This window comes from Mustela nigripes, chromosome 4 (assembly GCF_022355385.1).
Source record: "Mustela nigripes isolate SB6536 chromosome 4, MUSNIG.SB6536, whole genome shotgun sequence".
Classification (NCBI taxonomy): Eukaryota; Metazoa; Chordata; class Mammalia; order Carnivora; family Mustelidae; genus Mustela; species Mustela nigripes.
The window spans coordinates 27685095-27707462 of NC_081560.1; the positions used below are offsets into that span (position 1 = coordinate 27685095).

A 22368-nucleotide genomic window follows, 5' to 3' on the forward strand; every position below is an offset into this window, starting at 1 on the left:
GCCCACAAAAATGTCTGTTCAATGAAAGAATGATTTCATCTGTGACTTGAAAGAGTTAATATCTTCCTTTCAGGTCAAATGCACAAATCAACTCTCTACCAGGAAACAGGCCACCTATAGCTATTCAGGTCACACACCTGTTTCTTTAAATATCATTGCCAAAACACATTTTATATTCTATTTTATTACTGTGCATCCATCTTTCCCTAGCATTAGAGGTGTTTCATTAAAAAGCAGTAAAAGTTCAATTTGTTTTTATATTCACCTTGAAAAAAGTAAAAATGAATCACTGAATAAGCTCATATGTATTTTGTATATTTATGAAATCATATAAACCAATCATAGTCTTATATTATGAAATTGTACAAACCATAGTCTTATGAAATCGTACAAACCAATCAGTCATCATTTATTTAATTATCTGGGAGCATCAGTTGATTTATAATGACCTGAAAAGGTAATATTTAAGGTAGAAATTGTAAGCACAAAATTAAAAATATTAATCATGAACAATTAATGTTTAATGATCAGGTCGTCTTTTCAGGTTCCTTTTTCTTGAGCTATCCCTTAATTGGAGGCGAGGCAGGGAGGGTTCCTCAGAGACACATCCTTGGCCTTCTTCTCACTCTGAATACACGATTTCTGGCCCTAATCATCTGTATCTGTAGCTTCCACGAGCACTAATATGCTGACAATTCCCTTTTCCCCTAATAGGTTTGAGTACCAGCTTTGCATCTCCAGCTGAGCCTAGGATCTTTGTGATAGGCTCCTCAAAACTTCGTGTTTCTCCAAACCTATATGTCTCGTAGAAGTCCATATTTCCTCTATTATCAGTCAGATTACCCAAGCTGAGAACCATGTTCTTTCCTTAACCCTCTTCCTCAGCTTCCCATCCATGTTCTGATCATTCCTTTGCCTATCTCTTAAGCTTCCCTCTTCCCCTTCTCTCCTGTTTAAACTCAAGCCCTCATTGTTTCTCCACCAGATTTTCTTACTAACTTCACTGCCCTTACCGTGCTCCAGACTGATTCTTACGAGTTACAGATCACCTTAGGTTGTACCTTACTTAACCCTTTATGTATATCCCTGATTCCATCAGGATATGGTTTAAATTCCAAAGCATGACATAGAAGAACAAGATGCCTGCCCACTGTCCTGCTCAATGCTGAATTTGTCTCTGCCTGTTCTCTAGGCTCACCCTCTCCATCTTCATATATATCCTTCACTTCAGGCATGCCACTTTACTTGCTGTTCTCCAAATGTGCGAGCAATTTCACCCCTTTGCAAACGTGGCTCCTCCTGCCTCCAGTGCTCTCACCCCAGTAGCTCTGAATCATATTTCAAGACGTATGTCAGCATCCTTCCCTTACTCTGTCCTGTATGAGGTAGTTCTCTGTATTACCATATCTTTGGGGTTATTAGAACAATCATCAGATTGCAATATCAACATGTGTTTTTTGTTTTTTAAAATAAGTTATTTTTTCATTTGTCATTCTTCAATCTACAAACTTAAGGTCCAAGACTATATGTTGTCCTTCTAAATATACTTAGCATGGTTTTAACATATGCTAGTTTCTTAAGCAATGTATGTTTAATTAACAAAATCCTTAAACATGTCCTTTGTTGTCTTTTTGGATATTTCTTTAATTATGCCCATTAAACCATTTTCATCTTCATAGAGAAAACACTGTAGAGCTTATTCTAAAAATTATTAGATATTTTCTAGTGGGGTCCCTCAAGGGTTCAAAAACCCTTAATTTGATAACTATTTTTGGTAGGAAGAGAATCATAAGCTAACACATCAAGTAGTATTAACTAATTAAAAAAGGAAACAAAAATATACCTTTCTTAGTAAGAAAAATAAGGGCAATAAAGCTGCTATATTTAAATTATACTTTTATGTTGCTAGAAATTATACTCTTATTTAGTTATCAGTTTAAAAAATAATAGATTTAATATACTGACTTATAATCAGATTATAATAGAAAAAGCCACTATTTGGAACTAGAAAGGACTCACTATGTTGAGTCTTTGTTCCAACAGTTAGCTGTGTAGGAAGAGGATTCTCTAAGTCTCAGGTTCCTTATCTGTACAAAGGAACTAAACATGAATGACATTATGTATATCAAGGGGTTTGTGCAGTCATGGCTACAAAGCCCATAAAAGGTAATTGTCATCATCACCATCATCATCACTTTTTTTTTTTTTTAAAGATTTTCTTTATATATTTGTTGGGAGGAGAGAGAGAGCACAAGCAGGGAGAGCAGCAGGCAGAGGAAGAAGCAGGTCCCCGGTGGAGCAAGGAGCCGGATGCGGGACTCGATTCCAGGGTCCTGGGATCATGACTGGAGCCGAAGGCAGATGCTTAACCGACTGAGCCACCCAGGTGCCCCCCCCCCCCCATCATCACCTTTTAACCAAAGGTTACTTTGGTCATATTAGATGGGCACATTTACAAAACTTCGCAAAAGTAATTTGCTGTGTATATGAGCAGTAGATACTATCACTTCAATGGGTAGGCTTGCCATTTATTATTCACCCTACCAAGCATAAAACATTATCTTTAAACCAGTTTCTGAGATTTCCTCTTCCTCAGCAGCTGGAAAACCGCCAGTAGTAATGCCCTCAATGAACATTTTATCACTGTGGGCATCCATTAAGGATTGATAAATAGGCAAGAGTCCCTAGGAGTAAATACCTCCTCGCTTTTTTCATTTTCTTTCTTTTCTTTTTTTTTTTTTTTTTTTAACCCCCATCTAGGGAGAATGTCAGTAAATGCAGAAGGAAAGCCTCTCTCTTGTGTACCTAACGGTGGAAGTGGCTTGAAAGACTGCTTTTTTGGCCACAGAGTAGACAAGCTCAGAGGTTCCCCTTCGCTCCATAATCCTTCTGCCAGCTTGGCTACAGCACCCGCACCTTGTGTTGAATTCACTAGATTTCCTACCCGCCCCCCCTCCCCGTTCTCGGGATTAAGTACATCAGAAACAGAATCACCAGAACAAACTCCCGGGTGGTTCCGGCAGTGGGACCGAAAAATCTGTGCAGATAAGAGGCTTCAGGTGCAGCCTCAAGACGCCCACTTGAGGCCAGAACCAACAACGACCAAGTGTTTGTCCGTGTGCTCCGCGGGCTCGGCCAAATGCTAACAGTACTGGATACCGGGCGTGGGCTCAAGTATTTGTTGGATATATGTCTGCGGCTGCACAACCTGTTTTGAGTCAACCGCATCCCAACCTACACTATAATCCGGTTATGTGTGAGCTGAACCCGAGTGCCATTTCGCAAATACAAAATCTATCTTGTTCATGCATCTGCGGGAATAAAAACAATTTAAAAAGGAAGCCTGGCGTGTTTTTTTTTTTTTTTTCCCCCCTTCCCCTTGTCAAGAACGTTCCTCTGACTTTATAATTTGGACTAACAGCAGAAGCGTCAAACTGAGCAGAGCGAGAGACTTTTCAAAGTCTCTTCCCAACGTTATGTGGAGGCGAGCGGCTCAGGTCCCACTTTTACGCACTTGGGTTCAAGCCTGGACATCCGGTTCTGGTCTGAACGACGTTTTGTCCCCTCTCCTCACCTGCGCGGGGCGGAGGGTGGGGGAAGCTGTCCGGCCCCCGTCCACCCGTCCCTCGGGAGTCTGGTGGAAGAAAAAGGACGTGGGGTGGGGGTCAAAGCCGTGCAAGCACCCCCGGGTGTGCGCACTCGGAGCCCGCACACGCAGCCCCTCCCCGCCCGTGCACACTGCGCGCCCGGGTAGCCTGCACCTGGGCCCTGGCAGCAGCCGCGGCGCGCGCACGCGCACTCCACGACCCCGCGCCCGCTCAACATTTTATTCCACGTGTTGCTTGTTGTGGGAGCCACAGGTTCCTCACCTGCGCCCGGGCCCTCGAGCCGCCCCGCCTCTGCCCACCCGCGCGGCAGGATCACGGGGTTGGCCGGCCCCGGGCGGGCAGAGGAATTCACGAGGCGCTCACGTTCACCTCCAACGCTAACTCCGCCTATTTAATCCCGGCGGCTCCCCCTCTTCTCCTCTGGCTGCTGCCCGCCCCTTTCGCCCTGGTGGAAGGAAACATTCCGTCTCCAACTCGACGTGTCCGGAAAGCTCCGGCCAGTTTCCCTTTCGCTCTGCGACCGCGACCGCGGCTGCGAGCCGCGCGGCTCCCTCCGACCGGCAGGCGCAGCTGCCGCGGGGTTGAGGCGCCTGGGGGCCGCGGGCCGAGCGGCGGGGCGCCCCGAGCACCATGCTGGACCCGTCTTCCAGCGAAGAGGAGTCGGACGAAGGGTTGGAAGAGGAGAGCCGCGATGTGCTGGTGGCGGCCGGCGGCTCGCAGCGGGCGCCGCCGGCCCCGGCTCGCGAAGGGCGGCGGGACGCGCCGGGGCGCGCGGGCGGCGGCAGCGCGGCCAGACCGGTGAGCCCCAGCCCCTCGGTGCTCAGCGAGGGGCGAGATGAGCCCGAGAGGCAGCTGGACGAGGAGCAGGAGCGGCGGATCCGCTTGCAGCTCTACGTCTTCGTGGTGAGGTGCATCGCGTACCCCTTCAATGCTAAGCAGCCCACCGACATGGCCCGGAGGCAGCAGAAGGTGAGTTGCACGCAGGACCAGCTGCCTCCGGCCGCCACTTCTTCCTTTCCGGAGTTTTCTCCCGGGAGAGCCCCGGGTCGCTTGCCCTCTGCCCTTGTTCAACGTGGGTACTAGTTTTGTTGGTCTTTGAGCTTCAAGGGGATTTTCGGGGGCGGGGGGAGACCTTGCTTGAGCCGGCTGGGTTTCGGGTTGCAGAGGACGCGTCCTCCCCCAGCCCCCTTTCCCGTCCGGAGAAGCTGTCAGCTTGGCAGGAGTGAGACTCACCGCTGGCGCCGGCTGTGCGGTGGCTGCACCCGGTGGGGCTCCCTTTCGGCCAGGTTAGTATGCAACTCCCATAAACTTTAATTTCTAACGGCCATGGTGCATTCCTGTCCCCCTGCTTCAGCTGGAGCTGGGCTTCGCTCTGGGTGTAAAGGATTGTGTAGTTAGGCGAAATGGGTGAAATCTGGACACTTCTGTTTGAAGTCTTCACTAGGGCGAAGGGGTAGGAATTTTCCTCGTGAATAATAATAAAAAAGTTAAGCTTCCTATACCGCTGGAAAACTAGGACTTCAAATCCAAACCCTAGAGAAGGTACGCAGTTTTGTAGAGTTGCTGTAGGTGAGTAGTTCCTGGTCTGAGTCGGCCTAATGAAACGCACTATTGATGAAAAACAAAGGATTGGCACATTGCCCCTCAGTAAGGAATGCGGGTTTTTTTCTTTTCTCTTTTTTTAATCCCAAAGTGGTAAGGAATTTCAGGTGTAATGTCTGCCAACTTTAGTTTTAAAACCAGTTTCCAGGGGTCTAACGTACTGTAACAGATGAAAGTCATGACTCAAATTGCCCTAATCGGGTAAATGTTCCAAATAAAACATGTCTAGGAAATCTAATAGAATGCTGTACCTAAATGTTCAGGAAAAATATAACCATCTCCTTAGTTGGACAATATGTGGGGACCCAGAGAGCTTGTAATTTGCCCAAGGCATATCTAGCTGCATAGGTGTTTTCTGAAGTATTAAGCCTGTGAGCAATCTCTTAAAAAATTTGGAGAGCTTGTGAATTGCCTTCTGAAACACTGCTATAGCTTTCACTAAACAGTCTTCCCGCCACCCTCATTTATTCAGCCTTTAAAAACACCTAAAACTAAGAAGCGGTTTTGAACCTGTCATTCTCTGGGAGTACCTATGGGATGATTCTCTGTAGCTGTGGTCTAATTATACAGATCCTTCCAGAACCTAACCCTGTAGGTAATTCAGTCACAAGGCTGGAGCTGGAAAAGATGTATCCTGTAGGCAGACGACTCATTTTGCAGGAGAGCTGTATATCCAAGCACCATTTCCTAATTTCAGACCAATTGAGGGTCAGGTCAGCTGTGGCTACCCCATGGAGTTCTTGTGCACCTTCCATTCCACTCCTAGCTAAGTACTTCCTCACTGCTGCTTCTGTTGCTGTCACCTGTTGCTTCTCCACTCCATAGGTCAAGCAGCTTTCAACCTCAGTAGTCCTTAACTAAGTGTAAGTATTGACCTATGTTCTCTGGTCCTATAGCATGCTTCTGAATGTCATCCAGTCATCACGTTGATCATTCATGCAGAATTTAAGCTTATTTTTGGTGTATTAAAGTGACTATGGTTAGACTAAGGGTATGCCTGTTCTGACTCTTCTGTAAAAAGTCAGTGGTAGCTGATCTTTAAGGTGTGTATTTGTCGCATTTTGTTACTGAAACTTGTTCATAGCTGCAGATCTGATTCCTATTTAAAAAGTTCTTGCAGAACTTGAACTTCGAAACATTCACAATATGAAGGAAACGGCTATAACCTTATCCAGGTGTTACCAAATCCAAACAAAATCCTGTGTCTGATCTCTGCAAAAATGTTCGGCATGTTTGAAGACTTGAATTCTGTAAATGTGGAGAGCATTGCACGATGCATTCAGATTAGCCTGAGTTTTTATTAAGGGGGATGCCATGTAACAGTCGAAGTATGTATTTCCCATATTTTAAAGATTTTATTTATTTGACAGATCACAAGTAGGCAGAGAGGAGGAAGCAGGCTTCCTGCTGAGCAGAGATTCCCAATTTGGGCTCAAACCCAGGACCCTGGGATCATGACCTAAGCCGAAGGCAGAGGCTTTAACCCACTGAGCCACCTAGGCGCCCTGTATTTCCCGTATTTAAAAGGCTCCACATTTTTTTTTTCCCTCCTAACATGCTGCTTACTAAAGAGAGCTGGAGCATTTCTTGGCAGTAGTTTTCCTCCTAGGACAGTGAAGTGGGAATTTATATTCTTGTGAATTTGATGCACAAGTCAATTAATGCCAAAATCTTCAAGTCTTGAATTACACAGTTGGGTTGTATAAAAACAGCATAATTGCAAAATCACTAATCCATCGTATATTTTTATTCTCTATCTTCAAGTAGTCAGATACCTAGTAAAAGGATTTAAAGGCTCAAATGTTCCTGAAATGCATATTGCTGCTTACTTAAAACTTTGAGAATTTTAGAAACTTTCAGATTAAGATCTGAAAGTGTCTATAAATGACGGAAGAGCCATACCTGGACTGTCCTCCCTCTGTTAAGGGCAGGTGAGTTTCTGTGAACTGCAGCTGATCTGCAGAGTGTGGTTTCCCCCTTTCTTGGCTCTAAGGCCCACAAATTGAATTAGGGGTTTTATCCATGAGTTACTTGAGAAAGCTTAGTAGCATTAAACTCAGTTGACTAAAACCTGCCTTTCTTTGCTTTTGGCCAGAAAACTTCAACTCGGAGGAATGAGTGGCTGGCATATGCCACTTAGGTCCTGACTACTGATGACTGGACCCAGATACTGACAAAGCTTTGTACCCAGTGGTCCTACCACCTGAATGAACATATCCAGGGGTTCACATGTGATACAAATATGATGCAACCACTGATGGGGAAAGGATTTCAGCTGTGAAGTGCCTAAGCCTGATGCTTTTTTGCCTTGGTTACTTCTGCACCATCAGAATACTAGAGCCTGTATATAGGACTCTAGATCTTTTTTTAAAAGATCTAGACTTCGTATGACCTTGCATTACTCTAGGTCTTTGGTTACAGGTGGGATCAGTGTTGAAGCTACAAAACAATAACACAGATAATCAGATCTGTTTCATTATAAGGCAAATTAAAAGGCAATTTGTCAAGCCTTTGGAAAACCGGGGACCGCACAGGAGAAAACCGGTGGTGTCCATGGTGATTAGAAGGTAGGAAGAGTCTGACAAACATAATGGCCACCATAACAGAGGTTAAGTACTTTCACTCATACAGATATGGACTTAGACTACAGGCCATCATTTAGAGCTACATTCTAAATGTATAGGACTTAATGTACTAATGTACTAATAGTTTAGCTGGGTGGTTACATGGTTTTTGTTTTTATTGAATTTACTAAAGTCAGCTGTTGAAGTAGCCAGCTAGTTAGAAATGAACAGGAATTGGGTTGCTGGGGTGGCTGGGTTAAGTGACTCCTTCAGCTCAGGTCATGATCCCAGGGTCCTGGGATTGAGCCCCACATTTGGCTTCCTGCTCAGTGGGGAGCCTGCTTCTCCCTCTCCCTCTACCTGCTACTCTCCCTGCTTGTGCTCTGTCAAATAATTCTTAGAGGGGGGGAAAAAAAAACCACGGGGTGGGGGGCACCTGTGTAGCTCAGTGGGTTAAGCATCTGTCTTTGGTTCTGGTCCTGATCTCAGGGTCCTGGGATCGAGCCCCACGTCAGGGTCTCTGCTCAGCAGGGAGCCTGCTTCCCCCCTGCCTCTGCCTACTGCTCTACCCCCTTGTGATCTGTCAAATAAAATCTTAAAAAAAAAAAAAAGGTCCCTGGATGGCTCAATGGGTTAAGCCTCTGCCTTCAGCTCAGGTCATGATCCCAGGGTCCTGGGATCAAGCCCCAAATTGGGCTCCCTGCTCAGCGAGGAGCCTGCTTCTTTCTCACTCCGCCTGCTTGTGTTTCTTCTCCCTGTGTGTCTCTCAAATCTTAAAAAAAAAAAATGTGTAATCATTTTGTATATGAATCATATACTTCTGTTCTTTGCATTTTGTGTGCATGGCCACTGTACTCACAATAAATTGTGACTTATTAAACCTTCACAGGGAATAATCATTCCCACCACTTTGCATAATTTACCTCTAATTCTAAGTTTGAGTGTATACAAATACTGTGAAATCACGGTTGTGGGGGAAGTAAGCCATTAGGTAAAACTGATCAGGAAGAGTGCATTGTAGGGAAATAGTATTAGGTGAAAAAGGGGGCTTTCCTAGAACTGACATGTTCCGTTACAATAAAACAGCCATTTTAATCTCTGGATAGTCCATTAGGTTTTTAACATTGTGATTGCTTTGATCACCCCCCGCCCCCCCACACCAAGTTCAGGGAAAGAACCAGTTTTCTAGGAAAAAAACCCTATAGGTTTACAAAGGTTGAAAATTCCTTACCTTCCACTAAGAGCCCTTGTCTTAGTGTTGCCCCTCTTTGGTGCCAGAGCTACATCTGTGGCCTGGATGCATTCTTAGAGTGTATCTTATAAAAACCTCGTCTGTATACATGGACGTGTCGGATTTACTCGAGTTTCAAAGAATTAGGTATAGTTTGGGGAAAGGGAACAAAAGTAAAGTCATCTCATCTTTGGAAACTAATGTTCTTAAACCTTTTTTTTGGCCTTATTTTAGAAAGCAAATGTGCATGGGGGGGGTAGAGGAGGAGGGAGAATCCCAAGCAGAAGCCCCCCCCCCCCCCAACTGTGAAGCCTAATGAGGGGCTCAATCTCATGACTCAAACCCTGAACTGAGCTGCAACTGAGAGTCGACATTCAACCCACTGAGCCACCCAGGCACTCCCCCAACCCTCCATGTTTTTGAGATTTCCAGGATCCCTCCCCTAACCCCACCCTGCCCATAAAAAAGCCATCAAAATGGTTATACCTGTTGGTATAGAACAAAGGATTGCCAAGCAAAACTTTGTTAATGCCTCTGTCAAACCCAAGAGACCGTGTAGGAGCCCCGTTGTATGCCTTGCTTTCTTGTTTGCAGATTTCCAGCAGATGATGTGAAAGTCTTAAAAAGCCACCCTCTTCGGGAGTTAAGATAATTCATTCCATGTGCTCTCAGCCTTTGGTACATGATGATACAAATGTTGAAGGGTTGGGTTATGTTGGCTTTTAATCGGAAATACGTGGTCCTCTGGGGAACGAGGTGGGAACGGCACTGAAGAACCTCAGACTGACTTCAGCGTCTCAGGCAGGCGTGTGTTGCTTCAGTTCCTTTAACCCTCCCCAGGGTATCTTGAGACCCTTGCACTTAATTTAATGGAATGAGTTGTGCTAATGAGAACGCCAATGGATTAAGTGATACTGGCCTTTGCTGCTTTCAAAAATGAAATCAGAGGCAATTGTGATATAGTGACTGCTTATAAACTGAAGTAGAATAACGTAACCCTGTTTTCCCTCTCTAGTTTTTTTCCTTTTAATGGAAACCGTTTCCCTGTACACTCACAAGATAAGTAGCACGATTTGTAAGGTCATTAAAGAACTTTAAACTGAAAGCGAATTGCCAGGTTATGAAATATGGAAATTCTGAGTGGAAAATCCCACCAGTTACCATTTGGTAGTGAGGCAGGCCTCTTGAGTGATTGTGCTATTTTATATAATATTTCAAGTTGATTTAGCTCTTTGGAAGAAGTGGTGGGTCATGTAGTCTTGGGTGCTTCCATTCTTAGGCTATATCTAATGACCAGTGGATGAATCACTGGAACAAAGGACATCTTCCCAAAGTTAAAAATGTTCAGGAATCAAATTATGAAACTATTGTCCTAAATTGGTAACACTTCATTTTAGGACTGCTGTATTGGTCCCTTTGTTTCAAAGTCAGCTAAGGAATTTGGTGGGATTTCCTTTCGTTAAAAACAACGCCCCCCAAAACCAAAAACCTGTGATTTCTGTCTTTAGCAGTGTGTTAGAATTATCTGGAGAGCTCTTAAGAATCCCATCAACCAGGTTGCACCCCTGACTAATGAAATCAATCTCTGAGGTTGCAGTTTTATTTTTTAAAAGATTTCCATTGGAGAGAGACACAGAGCTGGAGGAAGAGAGGGAGAAGCAGGCTCCCTGCTGAGCAAGGAGCCCAATATGCAGCTTGATCCCAGGACCCTGGGATTTTGACCTGAGCTGAAAGCTGACTGAGTCACCCAGGCTCCCCAATGTGGTAGTTTCAAAGCTTTCTAGGTGATTCCAGTATAAAAACAAGGCTGAAAACTGCTACTGTTTGTTAAGACTACTGGGCTTATTTTAATCTAGGCAAGGTGAAAGTATTTGCAGTAATGAGATTACTGTGTAATTAAACCCATATTCCATATTAAGGTAAAGGCAGTAGGGATGCTCTAATATCCGAATATTCTAGACTCTATTGAATCAATACGGTGGGAGATCAGTACATATGAGACTTCTAAAAGGTCTTTAATTAGGTAATATACAAGAGGCAATTACATTGCAATTGTGTAATCACTGTAGAACCACAGATCACAGAATTAGCAACAGAAAATGTAGGATGCTCAGGGTAAGCCTGAGTGTTGCCTTCCATCCCGAAATAAACTGGGAGAGTAGAGTGAAATCTGAGTAGGAGTTGACATGAGTAATGTCTAACTGAAGAGTAAATTCACCAAGGTCTTTTCAAGATCATTAGTGGGAGAAATATTTCCCCTGTGTATGCGGTAGTAGTGCATAAAGATCTTTCAAAAAGTGAACCTCCTAAGGCATTCCTAAATGTGTTCTGAGTGAAGTGCTTAAATTTCTTGTTTAAACAGTTCTAAGTCTTTTGATATTTTTCTGTGCAGTCTTTTGGCAAAATCTTAGTGTAGAAAACCTATTTCAAGTTATATAAGTGTCAGGTCAGTGTTGTATACCTGAAATGAACATTGTGTATCAACTATAATAAATAACAGATTAAAAAAATAGCATTAATGGGTTAAGTTGGTTTGCATTTGGGAGTTTATTTGTAGAGTATCATGGATGGTCTTCTCGAAACTTTATATCCTCACCTTGTAAACCTTATGGTTTGAATATTTTCATTTTCTAACCTGGTTAGTGATGAATCTTTACAATGAAAATGTTATTGGGGCAAAGGCTATGAACAATTTAAAGACTATCTTTCCAGTCTGGTAGCTGAGACGATTGTTAACTTGCTGTTTGCTGATTGTGAGGATGAATGAATGTATGGTCTAACATCCTTTTCACATTTTTTTATTGAGATCCTGGTTTTCCTGATGGGAACGCTTATCAGTATGTTGAGGATAGCGTTCCATTGTGGAAAGGCTTTCTTTAATAGGTCTCTTACTGTTTTTAGATATAGTTTATTTTTTTTTTCCTTAACATTTATTCTCTTCAACAACTTCCCATCTAGAATTGTTTGAAGCAGGGAGTTGACTTATTCCCCCAAATAGCTAAGCAATTCTTGCAGCCTAATTGATTATGCTCTACTTCCATTACCGAGCTATAAGGCAAGTTCACATTGTTTCCTTCGTTAACTCATTGGTCAAATATTTATTGAACCTCTACTTAACACTACCAGATGTTTTGGAAATTCAGTAAAGAACAAAACCAGCCAAAATCCCGCTCACAGGCTAGTGTTATAGGCTGTGTATGTTTTTCTTTACATCTTTCTCTAGGTTACTTATTCTAACTGATCTAGCTCTTCGTATTGCTAGTACCATGTAACTTTGATTTAGGATAATCCTGTTTTAATAACCTGATGGGATTAATTCCCATTTGTCAAATTCTTTTCATCCTATTCCACCCTCCCCCTTCTCCCCCCTTTTAAAATTGTAGCAGTAGAGCAGCTTTTTGGAGATCATGTCTTCAGAGGGCTTGGGCTTCATTCTTCAGTAGTATCCATACATTGTGTGAGGAAGGCTTTTCCTTTCTCTGGGTCCTGGTTTTATCACTTGTAAAATGGAGATAATGTCCCCATAGAATTCGTGTTATAATTAAATTAGATGACCTATAAAAAGTGCTTAGTTTAGTGCCTGCTGATGCACATTCTCCAGGCTACGTGCTAGCATTTTTTTCTTTTTTTTTTTGTTAAGCAGGTTGGGGGAAACTATGACACTAAATTCAGTCTTCGAGCAACATAAACATCACCTCAGTTAGTAAAGCCTCTTATGTCTTTGTGATGTTTTGTAGGTTTTCTTATATAGACCGAGGTTTATAATCAAGGTTATCTTGAAACATTTAAAAATTTTTTTATTGTGGCTTATCTTTTTCTATTACTATTATAAACTAACTTTGTTTTAAATTTTTTTTTTAACTTAATATTCTTTAAAGATTTTATTTGAAAAAGGGAGAGATAATGAGAGATAGCATAAGCAGGGGTTTGGGGGGCACAGAGAGGGAGAAGCAGAATCCCTTGCTGAGCTCTGGATCCCAGGACCCTGGGATCATGACCTGAGCAGAAGATAGACGGTTAACCAACTGAGCCACCTCCGTGCTCCTAAACTACGTTTTAACTGATCATGTTCCTCTATACTACTGATGGCTTCAGTAATGATTACCTGATCCTTCTAGATGGTCTTTGTGGGTGCTTGAATCCTGATAGTAATGACTTGTCCTATCAAATAGCTCTACCTTTTGTTGATGTCACTAGTAAAAATGTTCATAATAGTTTATTTTTTGCCATACCTTTGTCTTGATCCAGGCTTTATGGAGGAGTGCTTCTGGTATTATACCAAGGAATATACTGTATTTTAGGATGTTCTTTATTCTATTTTTTCATTACATTAAAAGGATAAAGCTATCAGGAATTGACTTTGAATGTTATCAAATTACTCTGTGACTAGTTTTAATATTGTTAAATCATATTTACATTTCTAGGATAATTGCTCCCTGATTGTGATTCTTATTTATCTTTTTATTTTTAAAGATTTTATTTGACAGAGACACAGCAAGAGAGGAAACACAAGCAGGGGAGAGGGAGAGGCAGGCTTCCCTCTGAGCAGGGAACCCCATACAGGGCTCCATCCCAGGACTCTGGGATCATGACCTGAGCTGAAGGCCGACACAACGACTGAGCCACGCAGGTGCCCCTGATTGTGATTTTTAAAACACTTGATTTCCCGTTCCCTAGACTTCCACTTTATTTTTTTGCCTCTATTCAGAAAGGTATTTCATTTTCTATGCTGGCTGTTGTAACAGGTTTGATTTTTAAGGAATAGTACTGAATATATTAATTTTGCTCAAGAATTTTTTTTTGTATGTAAGGTAGCAGATGCTTGTTTGACAGAAGAAAGAATTCACTCATGAAATTAATAGAATCTATTTTGAATTTTTCCTCTTTATCCTATGAGATATTTTACTTATTCTACATTCAAATGTGAACATTGTGACTTCAGAAAATTGGCCATTGGTTTTCAAGTATATTAACGTAGTTGGACATATCTCTTTTGTTTTCTTTACAGTTTTCAGTCTTCAGATTTTATTCTCTTTAAAAATTGGCTTGAAGGGCATCTGGGTGGCTCAATCAGTTAAGCATCTGCCTTGGGCTCAGGTCATGATCCCGGGGTCCTGGGATCGAGCCCCGAGTTGCTCAGCAGAGAGCTTCCTTATCACTCTTCCTCTGACCCAATCCCCTGTTTGTGCTCTTGGTCTCAACAGAGTATGTGTGCATACTCTCTCAGTGAAAAAATAAAAACTTTAATAAAAATTGGATAGCCCAGATATTTTTACAAAAATATGTGTTAACTTCATAAATTTTGTTTTATAGTTTCTATTTGCCTAAGGGTGGTTTTTTTTTTTTTTTTTTTTTTTTTTTTTTTTTTTGGTGGCAGGGAGGGCTAAGTAAGGAGAGCTATAAGGTGGTTCTTTCATCTGGCAGCTTAATTAGGATCCTTTTCTGCTTTGTAATGAAAATATATGAAGCTATGAATTTATCTCTAGATACAGTTTGGCATTGTCTGTAATATTAAATTTTTGCTAAATGTTATTTTTTCTTGAACTGGTATTAGCATAGTTAACTAGAATACTAAAAAAAATTTCTAGTGTTGGGGCGCCTGTGTGGCTCAGTGGTTTAAGCCTCTGCCTTCGGCTCAGGTCATGATCTCAGGGTCCTGAGATCGAGCCCACATTGGGCTCTCTGCTCAGCAGGGAGCCTGCTTCCTCCTTTCCCTCTGCCTGCCTCTCTGCCTACTTGTGATCTCTTTCTCTGTCAAATAAATAAAGCCTTAAAAAAAATTTCTAGTGTTGAGGTTTTCTCTTTAATTTCTGATTTTATGTTGACCGTGCGATTCAGTGAACAATTTTTTTTGTAGTATAATTAGTAATAAGGTTTTAATTTTAAATATTTATTTAAAGATTCTATTTATTTGACAGAAATCACAAGTAGGCAGAGAGGCAGGCAGAGAGAAGGGGGAAGCAGGCTCCCCGCTGAGAAGAGAACCAGATGTGGGGCTCGATCTCAGGACCCTGAGATCATGATCTGAGCTGAAGGCAGAGGCTTAATTCACTGAGCCACCCAGGTGCCCCTTATTTTTTAGAGTGTAAGTGAGGGTGGGGGCAAAGCAGAGCACCCGGAGCAGAATCCGAACTCCCTGTGGAGCCCCACAAAGGGCTTGATTCCATGACCTGGAGATTATGACCTGAGCTGAAATCTTCTGATGTATAACCAAATGAGCCATCCAACCACCCCCACTTACTATTAAGATATTTTATATTACAAATGATGTGGCAAATTTTCTGACTTTGGGATTTTTTTTTATAAATCTAATAATTAGCTTTATAGTAATAATTCCTATCTTGTCATTTTTTAAAAGATTTTATTTCTTAGACAGCAAGAGAGGGAACACAAGCAGAGGGGAGCGGGAGAGGGAGAAGCAGGCTCCCTGCCAAGCAGGGAGCCCATTGCTGGGCTTGATCCCAGGACTCTGGGATCATGACCTGAGCCGAAGGCAGATGCCCAATGACTGAACCACCCAGGTGCCCTTTTCTTATAATTTTTATAGTGAGTACATTACTCTGCTATAAATGTATCTTTACTTTATTTCCAGAAGTATTTAACTCCTATATATTGATGCCAATTTTTTTTAAACATATAATGTATTTGTTTCAGGGCTACAAGTCTGTGATTCATCAGTCTTGCACAATTCACTCCCCATAGCGCATACCCTGCCCAATGACCATCCCCAGCTGCCCCATCCCTCCCTCCCCTCTCCCCTCCAGCAACCCTCAGTTTGTGACCTGAAATTAAGAGTCTCTTATGGTTTCTCTCCCTCTGGTTTCGTCTTGTCTCATTTTTCTCTCCCTTCCCCTGTAATCCTCTGTCTTGTTTCTCAAATTCCTCATATCAGTGAGATCATACGATACCTGATTTCCCTAATTGATTATTTTGCTTAGCATAATACCCTTTGGTTCCATCCACGTCATTGCAAATGGCAAATTTTGTGTGTTTTTTTTTTATAGCTTCATGGTATATATATTCACCACATCTTTTTTATCCATTCATCTGTCGATGGACATCTAGGCTCTTTCCATAGTTTGGCTACTGACATTGCTGCCATGAATACTGGGCTGTTGATCCCAAATTCTTAATAGTGTAAAGTATATAATTAAAGGAAGCTCCTTTATCACTGATTTTGATTCATTTAGTGTGGTGGTAGACAAGAATTCTTTGTCCACCTTTAAAGTTGAAATTAAACTGTTGGGAGTCTCAGATATGGATATCCATAATCTACTTGATTCTGTTCACCTGTATGTGGGGCTCGATCTCAGGAACACATCTCATGTAAACACATATGTCTGCATATGCATACATGCATACACATTTTGAGGTTATTTTATATTGAGAAGAATGAATACAACAATTTTTGCCAAGTCTTTGGCAATGACGGTTTCAAGCTCTTATAAAAGCAATGTTTCCATCTTTTCTGTTTTTTTGTTTTGTTTTGTTTTCAGTTTCCTTTTTGTTTTGTCTTTACTCTATGACATTTGAACTCTCCCATCCTGGAGCCAGGGACACAGAGTGACAGGATATAAATCTTATGCCTTCTTCATGGTTGTGCTTACGGTTTTGATTCACTGGGCAGAGCATGTGTGTATTTTAAGTAGCTTATGTGTCTCTGGTTTTCTTCATGGATTATGAAGTTAGTGGACGTTCCTCTGAATGGGTTTCAGTTTTATATTCAGTTGGCGGTGTTTCCTTTAAAGATACTTTTATGTATCTGCATGAATATTGGAAGATGGGAAAATTAAATTCTGCTCTGAAACCTGTATTTTTATTACTTTCATAAATTTTAAGGAAATATATTCCAAATTTTATTTAAAGAGATGAGAATCTTATTTTCATTTAGTTTTCTAGAAAATGATCTAAAACTCAAAACACTGCTTTAGCCAAAAAGGCTTATGAAATGCTGAGTGTCCTCAGGAACCATTCTGAACTGTAACAAGACCACTATTGGCTACATTTGTGAAGCTCTGGTTTTCCTAACCAGAAGGACTTATGTATTCTTGAGCAGTGGGAGGTAGGGAGCTAGAAGGCATGTTCTTGTTCTCTCAACCCTGCTTCAACTAGAGGGCCACCATGCCTTCCATGGTAGAACAGTATGCCTGAAATGACTGGGGGAGGATAAAATGTCCAAATAACCTTCATTTTTCATAATTTTGGTTCAAGTGTATAATTCCATAAGAATTCCTATAAATCCTAGATTTTGGCCTTTATTTCCTTCTTACTCTTACAAATATGTGAGAGAAGTGGTGTGGGGATACACTGTTTAATCTAGGACAGATCATGCCATAACGGAGCTAAAATCTAATACATGAGATGTTGAATTTCATGTCCTTCAAATAACGTAGAGACCAAAAGGACACTTGTTTGTAGTTTAAGGAGTAATTTGGGTACAAGAGGTAAATTTGAGAATTGTTTTGTGTATTTTAATTGCAAGCGTGGGCCTGGATGATGTGGTAGAAAAATGAATCCAGCAAGGAGGTTTTAATGCTTTGGTCTTAGAACTTTAGGGTTTAAGGGGGAGAGAAGGTTGAGTTGATAAAGGAGATGGAGAAGGGGCAGCTGATACAGAAGAAAACCAGCGTGGTCTACCTCACAGACTGAGGAAAGAACTATTTAACACAATGAAGTAGACAACAAGGACAGGTGCTACTGGGAGGTCAAGTGGGATGGGGACAGGAAAGGCTATTTGGATTCAACAATATAGAGCTGACACTACCAGCTCGTTTTAGGTTTAATTTCAAAACCCACTTTTCATGTTATTTCTAAGCTGTAATTCATATGCTGAATTCAGCCTTTCTTAGATTATCTGACGAACAGCTTGAGCTCTACATGGTAGCTTTGCCACCCAAAACTAAGCTTCAGTGCTGTTCTTTGTATAGACTGTTGTGTAGAGCAACGATATAAATATAAACGTATAGATGTACATGCATATGTATTGTGCTTTATAAAAGATTAAAATGATAAGCACAGGTTTCAAATGTGGTACAACTGAGATCTACATGAAGTATGCTGCGAAGAGCAGATTTTTAGATGTAAGTTGGCATTTACTGAGTTTAGTAGTTCTTAATTTCAATGGGTTGTAGAACTATCAAAGACTTTGTGCAGATGCTAGAAAAAGTGGGATGGAAGATGGTTAATACTCTAAGCTTGTTGGCAATCTCTCTCCCCTCCTGTGTTACCCTTCCAGTTTCCTCTTTGCTTTTACAACCTTCACTCTTGTTTATGGGACGCCACTAGCTGTAGCAGAGCAGGGTTCTGCCGTTGTCCTCTCTAGATTGCTGTCTGATGTGCAAAAGGATAGCTACTTCAGGATGCTGTGAAGATCACAGAAAACTTCTGAAAAGTACCTAGCACAGTGCCTGGCATGGAGTTGATCTTCAAAGGGTGGAGGTGGTGGTTGTTTCTGTTTTCTCATTTTCACTTAGAAAAACGTTCTATAAAGCCTATTACATTTAGGCAGTAAATATTGAGGCAATATTTAAGCAGGCATTGCGTACTAGGCTTTAGGTTAGGCACTGGGAATGTAGGTGTGGACAAAACAGCCCTCATGAAAGTTCTAGTAGAGTAGATGATAATCAGTAAGAGCATACGTAAGTATTGAGAGATGGTCACTGTGGAAGGGGGTTTGGCATCTGGGCTACTTTAGGGTGTTCAGGGAAAGGCTCCCTGAGGAGCAGAAATTGGTTGAATTAAGCCAGAGTGTTTGAGCCACTTGAAAATGGGGTGTAGGTGAGAAAGAACATCTGGGTGGCATTACCAGCAAGTATGAAGAGCTTTGAGGTGGAATAAAATTAGGAAGAACAGCAAAGAAGTTATGGTGGCGAGAGTGGGATGAGCACACAGAGGCCCAGTAATTGGAGACATAAATGACTAGGGCAGTTTTTCATTTTTTAGCCAAAGATAAATTGGAGGAATTGACTGGACAAAGAAATGAACTCAGGGAGCTTCAATTAGTAAGGAATTCTAAACAGAATTCAGGCCAAGGTAGTAAGTTAGTAAAAAAAAAAAAAAAAAAAAAAAAAAAAAAAGGTTGTTTGTATAGCTTTCCAGGCCCTAAATTTCTCATCTCTAATGATAAAGTTATGTTTACTTCCTGGCACAGGGAGGCTACATCTTGGGTGAGATGACTTCCTGCTGTAAGGGGATAGAAGAAGGTCTGATTGTCCTCCATGCAGAGGCTGTCTCAAGTAACTTGAATATGCCAGGGGCATCTGGGGTGGCTCAGTTGCTTAAGCATCTGACCCTTGATTTCGGCTCAGGTCTTGATCTTGTGAGACTGAGCCCTGTGTGGGGGCTCCATGCTCTGTGGGGAGTCTGCTTGGAATCCTCTCTTCCCCTATGCCCCTCTCCCTTAAAAAAATGCCAGAGTGGCTTATCTTGGGGCAGCCTGCCTCTTGGGCTCTACACCTAAAATAAGAGGGGCATGTCCCCACTGCCATCTCCTCTGTCCTTGCCCACTGGCCGGAGGAGCCGGCTCTCTCTGGCAGTTACAGTAGACATTTGGATGAAGACCTGGTTCTACTTGAGGACAGCACAGCAGCCATGCTGGGCAAGAGAGACCCCACCTCTCACTCTTCTGCAAGAGTGAGGAGTGAACTTCTGTTCATGTGTATTCTTCAAGCTACTTGATTTTTGCTTGCTAAGGTGGGCTGTTCTGTCCATGCTCTAACTACAGTTAGTCCCGTTAACAGAAACAACCAGCTGTTTTGTTTCTTGTCCTGGTGTTTGAGGCAGGAGACGCTCCTCTTGTCACCATGGGGGAGAGACTGCAGGGATTTCAGACGCTGGAATTTAAATCCATTGCCAGCAACACCTGCAGCTAGACCCTTCTGTGAGTAAAATGCCCTCCGAGGGTTAATTTTATCTTTAAGAATCCTGAAGATTCTGTTTGAGTAGGTGACTCTAGAACCTGAAAGATACTGAGTGGAGTTTATATGAAGACTCTTTTACTGGGAAACCGCCTAGTATGCGTTGGTTGCAATTCTTATAATACTTGAAAAAAATACTTTTTTTTTTTTTTTGGAGTTCTTGTTTCTCTATTTTTGTCTCCCTTCATTATCTCTTTAAATTGTTGCAAATTATAAACCAGTGATTCTCAATGGGGATGGTCAACACCCCCAGCAGATATCTGAAAAAAATTCCATGGGTATGTTGGTTTTCTCCATGACTAGGGAGTCGCTACTGGTATTTAGTGGGTAGGGTCCAGGGATTCTGAAAACCTGAAATACACAACAGTTTGTCTCTCATCCTACATAGCATTCGAATGTCCTTTTGGGTTTATGTAGGTAAAGTCTGTCCTCAGTTATTTGAACCTAGAATAGAACTTTTTATAAAATACAAAGTATCTTTTGTGTGCGTTTAATATGTATGATCTTCCTAGAAGTGCAACTTTTGGGTAAATTCAGGGAAAGACTCAACTTCATTTTTTTAGGAACTTTCCTGAGAATTGCTCTCTCTAGCGAAGAAATGTCACCAACAGCACTGGTGCTTGTGATTTTGTTTCTGATGCAGGATGCTTGTGTCTGCTTTTGAGTTGTCCTATTCTCCTGGATTTTATGGATAAGTGAACTATTGAACCCTTCAAAATATCAAAGAAGTAATGTTGACAACATTCAGTTAAATACTAGCTCATTTACCTTAGACAGACTTTCACATTAGATATGTGTATGTGTGAGTCTAGTTTATTTTCTTAGACCAGCTATGCCCAAGCACTTATATCTGAAATACATGTTATTTCCCCTCCTCTTACTCTAGTTAGGATGTTGTATTTGTGAAAATATGAGCAAATTCTATAACCTAGTGATAAGCTTCACTTCTGTGTAGCAAAAGGGTTATCTTTTTCTAAAGGAGGGAGACTTATGAATTAGGGACCAGTCGGAAATTGCTGTCACACCAAGGGGCAACTCACAAATGAGAGGGTCACGCAGCTTTAAGGGAACCGTTGAGGAATGGGGAAGCCTTCATAGTAAACAGAGGGAAGGCCTTAATGTGTGTAGGCCTCTGTGGGCAAAAGAAGGGGACTTGGGCCAGAACTGACCAGGAACCAAGGAGTGGGAGTAAGCTCTCTGTCAGAGGCTCTGGTCTGCTGGAGGAGAATTGAGTCATGGCCAAAAGGGTGTGTAGTAGTGAGTGAGCCCAGAGATGGTCTCCTTTTGGCTTGTATTTCCCTCTCTGATTTTGTGCAGTTCCCTCATGAAAATAGAATCCCAAAGAGAAGCTGAAGAGCAGACATGCATGGTGGTTGGGCCTGTTAGTCCTACAAAACACAGAGCTGGGTAGATGAGAGAGCCTAATGGGTATGGAGAGCAAAGGGAGAACCCAGCACATGGGACACCTGATTAGGTTTGGAGATCATTGTAATGGCTAATGTTGATCTCTTTACCTCTTCCTGCACCCCTACCCCCACATCTGTCCCCCCCACCCCAAAACATTGCTCTGGTTTACTCTAATGTGAACTCCTAGCTGAACAAGAGAATTAAAGTTAAGATTCTCTTTTCATAGTTCTTGTAAGTTGAAGATCTTATGTTCTTATTTCCTAATACTGTTTGAACCTTTTCACATGCACCTTTGAAAGAGTGACAAATTTTCTGAATCTATGTGGGTTTGAAATTTTCTTTGTTTTGATAGAGGAATTGACTGGGCATTGAAATGTGGGTTGAAATCCTCCTCCTCTGGAACTTTGAAGGCATTAATGCACATTCTTCCAGCTTCCAGTGTTGCCAGTGAAAAGTTTGAAGTCTGGTTTCATTTTTAGAAGACCGGTTTTTTCCTTTCTCATGCTTTTGGCCTTGACTTTAGAGGATTCTAAAATGTTACAATATCTTAGCTTTAAAAGTTTGTTGTGCTAGGTACTTGTTTATTTATTTATTACTATTTTTTAAATTTTCTCACCACAGTCCATACCCTCCCCAGTGTCCATCACCCGGCCACCCCATCCCTTCCAAACCCCCTCCCCTCTAGCTACCCTCAGTTTGTTTCCTGAGATTGAGTCTCTTATGGTTTGTCTCCCTCTCTGGTTTCATCTTGTTTCATTTTTCCCTTCCTATCCCCCACAGACCACCCCTCCCACCCTGCCTCTCAAATGCCTCTTATCAGTAAGATCATATGATAATTGTCTTTCTCTGACTTATTTTGCTTAGCAAAATAAGCAAATAGCAAGATTTTGGTTTTTTTGATGGCTGCGTAGTATTCCTGTGTGTGTGTGTGTATGTTTGTGTGTGTATCACATCTTTATCCATTCATCTGTTGATGGATGTCTGTGCTGGGTACTTGTTAATTCAATCCGTCTATAGACACTTTTTTTTTTTTTTTTTTT

General features: G+C 41.9%; 1 protein-coding gene across 9 annotated transcripts in view; it reads left to right on the forward strand.

Annotated features, from left to right (window-relative positions):
* The first annotated feature begins 3909 nt into the window (after nucleotides 1-3909).
* Nucleotides 3910-22368, forward strand: part of CADPS2 (calcium dependent secretion activator 2) — a 528014-nt gene continuing 509555 nt past the window's right edge. For 3 of the 9 annotated variants that reach the window (XM_059396494.1, XM_059396496.1, XM_059396497.1), the window contains exon 1: nucleotides 3914-4577. In XM_059396494.1, coding sequence (XP_059252477.1) covers nucleotides 4239-4577 — 339 coding nt within the window. In that variant the 5' untranslated portion in view covers nucleotides 3914-4238. Of the gene's footprint in view, nucleotides 4578-22368 lie in introns of all 9 variants that reach the window. The other 6 variants (XM_059396490.1, XM_059396492.1, XM_059396491.1 and 3 more) reach the window with 4 other exon arrangements.